The sequence below is a fragment of the Pholis gunnellus genome, assembly GCF_910591455.1.
Source record: "Pholis gunnellus genome assembly, chromosome: 17".
In the NCBI taxonomy this organism is placed as follows: domain Eukaryota; kingdom Metazoa; phylum Chordata; class Actinopteri; order Perciformes; family Pholidae; genus Pholis; species Pholis gunnellus.
Genome location: NC_136544.1, coordinates 21,805,159 through 21,812,085, shown reverse-complemented (window position 1 = coordinate 21,812,085; position 6,927 = coordinate 21,805,159). Strand labels below are relative to the sequence as shown.

The 6,927-nt window shown below is 44.8% G+C and overlaps 1 protein-coding gene across 1 annotated transcript in view; it reads right to left on the bottom strand.

The window, feature by feature from the left end:
• Window positions 1–4,944, bottom strand: part of stx1b (syntaxin 1B) — a gene marked incomplete at both ends in the record, with an annotated part of 31,424 nt that extends 26,480 nt beyond the window's left edge. Inside the window, one exon of the mRNA XM_079177813.1 lies at window positions 4,915–4,944. Within this exon, the coding sequence (XP_079033939.1) occupies window positions 4,915–4,944 (30 nt within the window). The remainder of the gene's footprint in view (window positions 1–4,914) is intronic.
• Window positions 4,945–6,927: the final 1,983 nt, after the last annotated feature.

Sequence of the window (6,927 nt, the reverse complement as noted above, 5' to 3'; positions counted from 1 at the left end):
AATAGAGAACAGCAGAGAACAGTAGAGAACAGTAGAGAACAATAGAGAACAGTAGAGAACAGCAGAGAACAATAGAGAACAGTAGAGAACAATAGAGAACAGTAGAGAACAATAGAGAACAGCAGAGAACAATAGAGAACAGTAGAGAACAGTAGAGAACAGAAGAGAACAATAGAGAACAATAGAGAACAATAGAGAACAATAGAGAACAGTAGAGAACAGTAGAGAACAATAGAGAACAGTAGAGAACAGTAGAGAACAGTAGAGAACAGTAGAGAACAATAGAGAACAGTAGAGAACAGTAGAGAACAATAGAGAACAATAGAGAACAGTAGAGAACAATAGAGAACAGTAGAGAACAGTAGAGAACAGTAGAGAACAGTAGAGAACAGCAGAGAACAATAGAGAACAGTAGAGAACAATAGAGAACAGTAGAGAACAGTAGAGAACAATAGAGAACAATAGAGAACAGTAGAGAACAGTAGAGAACAGTAGAGAACAATAGAGAACAATAGAGAACAGTAGAGAACAGTAGAGAACAGTAGAGAACAATAGAGAACAGTAGAGAACAGTAGAGAACAATAGAGAACAGTAGAGAACAATAGAGAACAATAGAGAACAATAGAGAACAGTAGAGAACAGTAGAGAACAATAGAGAACAATAGAGAACAATAGAGAACAGTAGAGAACAATAGAGAACAGTAGAGAACAGTAGAGAACAGTAGAGAACAATAGAGAACAGTAGAGAACAGTAGAGAACAGTAGAGAACAGTAGAGAACAATAGAGAACAGTAGAGAACAATAGAGAACAATATAGAACAATAGAGAACAGTAGAGAACAATAGAGAACAATAGAGAACAGTAGAGAACAATAGAGAACAATAGAGAACAGTAGAGAACAGTAGAGAACAATAGAGAACAGTAGAGAACAATAGAGAACAGTAGAGAACAGCAGAGCAGAGAACACTGTGGGTGTTAAAGCAGTAATGGAGGCTTTGCCCTTGACTTGGCTGAAGGATGGCCACCGGCACACACACACACACACACACACACACACTGATGAGCTAGCTATCATTAGCATCAAGCCTGTAGAAACATGTTTCTTCTAAACAACTGTTTTGATGTACTTGTACCTCTCACCTCATAATACTCGTACTAGTACTTCAACACTGGACTGACCAACCAGGAGCTTCATTGAGCCAACAGTCACTGTGATTGGTCAGCTCCCACAATGCATTGCACCAAGAAAACAAATGAAGAATTGGTGATAAAACAACTTGAACAAACCCTTTTAAAAGTAAAGGTAATGTATGTTGATTTATTTTAATCTAACTGCAACAAACAGTACTACATATATGTTACATATACATAACATAGTATTTAGTACATATTGTACTCTTTGTATTGCTAGCAAAGCAAGTAGCAAACACAGCAGCTGTAAAGTGAGCGAGCTGGTTCACAGATGCTGCATCTCCTCTCCTCAGTGTAACTTTAATTTGAAAGGGTCAAACAACAGGAAGTGTCCGACCGCTGCCATCAAGGTGCCCTTGAGCAAGTCACTAGTGAGAGAGACGAGACGTCAGCAGCAGGCCGTCTGTCTGCAGCAGGTGTGTGTGTGTGTGTGTGTGTGTTCTGGGTAAACAAAGTCAGACAAACAACACTAAACCAAACAGACCCGCCCACCTGGTGCCTCCAGGAGGACAAAACAAACACTCTGTGCTGCTCTGTGATTGGTCCATCTGTTTAAATGGAAAACGTGGCAAATCAATACATTTTAGATCTGATTATTAGTTTTTGTTCACAGCAAATCAGACGATTCCGGATTTTAATCTGATTGTGTTTGATTTAAAAACTCGTAATTTTTACTATTGAAAATGACAGCTTCCTCCGTTTTCGATTATTGTTTTCCAGCTCCTGTTTATCTCCATGAACCGACTCTAAATAACTCCCATGATGCTCAAGCGTTCATTCACATTTTCTTTAAATTTGGTTAATATTTACGTTACGTTTGGAAGGAAACCTAGCTTCTGTTTTACAGTTATGCTACCACTGAACGTGATGGACTTTAGCTAGCTAGTTAGCGTAGCCCGAGGTCGCTCTGCCTGGACTGACGGACTGACAGTTTTAGACCCAGTGGCTCACTTTCTGTTAGCAGTGTAGCATTAAAGCATGGTGGAATTAGCAAGCTAGCTAGGAAGTCGCTAAATTAATACAACAACTTTGCAACATCCACACATTCTTTTTTTCCCCTTGAGGGTTCCGCCTCCTGTGCTGTGATTGGCTAGTACAACTGTGCTGTGATTGGCTAATATTATCGTGCTGTGATTGGCTAGTACTCCTGTGGTGTGATTGCCTAGAACAACTGTGCTGTGATTGGCTAATATTATCGTGCTGTGATTGGCTAATAATACTGTGGTTGATTGGCTAATACTACTGTGCTGTGATAGGCTAATATTATCGTGCTGTGATTGGCTAATAATACTGTGGTTGATTGGCTAATACTACTGTGGTTGATTGGCTAGTACTACTGTGCTGTGATAGGCTAATATTATCGTGCTGTGATTGGCTAATAATACTGTGGTTGATTGGCTAATACTACTGTGCTGTGATAGGCTAATCACTGATCTTTTCCTAAACCTAACCAGGTAGGTTTGTTGCCTGAACATTAATTTCTGTAACCAATGTAGCATTAAAGCATGGTGGATTCAGCAGCTAGCTACTTTGCAAGCTAGCATGCTAAGTAGCTAGCTGCTAAATGATTAAAATTTAACGTCTTCATCCACACACTCTTTTCTGTCTTTATAACCAGTCACAGGACAGGAAAGCACACTGCTATCGCCAGATTATCAGCCAATCACAGCACAGGGGGGCGGGACTATGCAGGGAAAACAATAACGAGATCCACACACGTTTGTTACATCGTGAGAAAGTAAATCACACGTATTGAAACACCCGTTGAGTCATACAAGGAGCCAACAACATGACCAATAATCACCGGTTCTACCACATGAACCAGAACCAGAAGCTTCAGGTGTGAACTGTTGATAACTCAGGATTCTAGAAACACTGAGATCAATAAGTCCTAATTCACTCAGCACAAACAAACACATCATCATCACTACTTCACACTTTAAATTGAAATAATCTGATGAATATGTAAAGGAGGAACAAGGAAAGGAAACAGGAGATAAGAAGGAAGCATGGAAGATGCAAGAGATACTGGTGAAGGGAGGATGGAGGACGAAGGGAAGAAGGATGGAGGATGGAGGATAGAGTGCACTTATGACTTCTGGTGACTAGTAGTTCTCGAATACCTACGTTGAATACACTTATTGTAAGTCGCTTTGGATAAAAGCGTCTGCTAAATGACTGTAATGTAATGTGATGTACTGTAAAGGGAAGAAGGAGGGAGGATGGAGGAATGAAAGATGGAGAGTAGAAGGATGGATGGAGGAAGGATAGAGGATAGAGGATGGAGGGAAGAAGGATGGAGGATAGGGAAGAAGGAAGAAGGATGGACAGCAGTGCGGTAAACTCCAGGCGGTGCTGAGCCTGTCACTATTTTAATGCAAATTACCTCCACAGACACACACACACACACACACACACACACATACACACACATACACACACTGATGTATTGATCACGTACTGAGAAAAGAGAGAGAAATTAAATGAAATGAAAATAAGTCCTTAAAATATCCAATAAATGAATCAGATATAATGTATTGATCGATGATGTATTAATAGATTCATTGATTGATGGATCCTCAGTGATTATTCACTTCGTTTCTGTCTGAGGAGAACCCGGCTGAACCCGGGTGGTGTCGGGAGGCGCGTGGAGCTGCTGCAGAGTTTTGAGCAGCTGATGTGACCGACCCCCCCCCCCAAAGAATCACACCACAATCCGCCCAAACCGCCGGCATCAGCTGTTCGCTTCAGAAAACCCCGCTGCATCGCGTCGCCCCGCATACCGCACGCGTCAAAACCTCCGTCTCACCCGATGCAGATCCGCGGTCATAAAATGGGTGAGGCTTCAACCCCCCCCCCCCCCCCACACACACACACACACACACACACACACACACACACACAGCCACCCCCCTATCGGCCGTAGAGGAGCAGGAGGGGGAACCACGGGGAGAAGGAGCAGATAGAGCTGCACCTTGATCTATCCACCCAGCCGCGTATCGATCCTCCTCCTGATCGGGTCTGATGATGCTCCCACACTCACGCGGCTCTCTATCAGGGAGGAGGAGGAGGAGGCGCGGGCTGCAGGATGCGGCCTCCGACACACACACAACAAAATCACTGCATTTTGGTCCTCCTCCTCCTCCTCCTCCTCCTCCTCCTCCTCCATCAGGTCATCCGAGCACGCATGCATGGACACGCGCGGCCATATCATGGAGCGCTTTTCTTTTTTTCCCATCATGCATGCAGCGCTGCATGAGCAGAGAAACGCTGAGCAGGGCCTCTGCGTCTAAAACCCGCCAACACAAGTCCAGCATCCAGGTTATTTATAAAGAGAATAAAAAGGAGGTCCGGGCGGAGAACCGTGACCTCCAGCCGGTGCGCCCCGCACAACGAACCCAACGCCCCCCCCCCCCCCCCCCCCCCCCCCCAACACCGAGAGAGAGAAACCAAAGCCGTGTCTGAGGAGAGAGCCTCCATTACAGGAGGTCCTCTCTCCATCACTGTATTCACAGCATGAGGAGCGCAGACCCGCAGTACCAGAACCAGAACCAGCACTAATGAGGCTTTTTAAGCCCCCCACACCCCCACCCCCCTCCACACACACACACCCTCCTTCCCCCCTCCACGCTCCAGAGAGGCGGTGATCGAGGCCCGCAGGGGAGGAGGAGAGAAACATGGAGGCCAACACGGATGGATAGAAAGAGGAAAAATGGAGCTTACGCTTCTCAGTTCCGCCGTGCGGTCCTTCATGGTGTCGCTGCGCCGAGCTTCAGGCTGCTAGAATAAACGGAGAATATCGGCCGTGGTCCGGGAGGGGAGGGGGGGGAGGAGGTTTCCGACACCGCCGCGCGTCGTTCGTCGTTTTGCGCTCCGGGATCCGCAACAAGACCTCTTTTTTCTGGATATTGGTTGTGCTCGTCCTCCTCTTCGTGTTTCTGCTCCTCTTCTTCAGAGATGTGACGCGTCTCCGCCTTCTGCTGCTGCTGCTTCGGGGGGATTTTTATATATTTATCATCCGTACGTTCGAACCCTCCGCTTGTATTTTATTATTTTATATTTTATATAATTATTTTGTAATCGTGCCGCTCCTCCTCGGTGCGGTCGCAGTGTGGCCCCGCAGCGCGCAGAGCAGCAGCAGCCCGGCAGGAAAACCGACCGAGAGAGAGAGGAGAGAGAGAGAGAAGGAGAGAGAGAGAGAGAGAGAGAAGGAGAGAGAGAGAGAGAAGGAGAGAGAGAGAGAGAGAGAGGGGGATAGAGAGTGACAGAGAGAGCGAGAGAGAGAGAGAGAGAGAGAAGGGAGAGAGAGAGAGAGAGAGAGAAGGAGAGAGAGAGAGAGAAGGAGAGAGAGAGAGAGAGAGAGAGAGGGGGATAGAGAGTGACAGAGAGAGCGAGAGAGAGAGAGAGAGACAGACAGAGAGAGAGAGTGGGCGAGCGAGCGAAAGAGAGAGAGTGGGGAAGGGGGGAGGGGGTGGTACTGATGCTGCAGAAAAAGAGAGGAGGGAGGGAGGAGAGAGAGAGGGGGGAGGGCGATGCGGAGGGGATGGAGCGCCTATGCGCATGTGTCAACTCCCTCCATCCTCCATCTTTACCTGCTGCTGCCTCCCCCCCTCCCCCCCCTCCTCACACACTTCTCCTCCCCTCCCCCTCCCTCTCTCTCCGCAGCAGCAGGGAGGTGTGTTTAGTTTCAGGTGAATGAGGATGGGGGGGGGGGCAATCTGTTCATGGTGTCCTTATATAGTCACATATATGTTTGTGTGTGTGTGTATATGTGGAAATATGTATTATATTATATAATATCTTATATAATATACACACATGTATGTGTGTGTGCGTGTTTGTGTAAATATAAAATATAATTTATGTGAAATATTTGCAGGCTGGTCTCATCCAGCATTTGTATGTGACGTAAATAGATATCCCACAAAATGATTTAGTTATTATTCATGAACGAGGAACTATAAAGACTTCGTAATATCTTCTTTCAACATGAGACGAGAAGTCAACTTTGATGTATTTGTCACGGAACTTCAGTAGCAATTTTAACCAAATGATGTTCTTTTCCTGAACGTAACAAAGTATTTCACGATCTTTTCCTGAACGTAACAAAGTATTTCACGATCTTTTCCTGAACGTAACAAAGTATTTCACGATCTTTTCCTGAAGGTAACGAAGTATTTCACGATCTTTTCCTGAAGGTAACTAAGTATTTCACGATCTTTTCCTGAACGTAACAAAGTATTTCGCGATCTTTTCCTGAACGTAACGAAGTATTTCACGATCTTTTCCTGAAGGTAACGCAGTATTTAACGATCTTTTCCTGAAGGTAACGCAGTATTTAACGATCTTTTCCTGAACGTAACAAAGTATTTAACGATCTTTTCCTGAAGGTAACGCAGTATTTAACGATCTTTTCCTGAACGTAACAAAGTATTTCACGATCTTTTCCTGAAGGTAACGAAGTATTTCACGATCTTTTCCTGAACGTAACAAAGTATTTCACGATCTTTTCCTGAACGTAACAAAGTATTTCACAATCTTTTCCTGAAGGTAACTAAGTATTTCACGATCTTTTCCTGAAGGTAACGCAGTATTTCACGATCTTTTCCTGAAGGTAACGCAGTATTTAACGATCTTTTCCTGAAGGTAACGCAGTATTTAACGATCTTTTCCTGAAGGTAACGCAGTATTTCGCGATCTTTTCCTGAACGTAACGAAGTATTTCACGATCTTTTC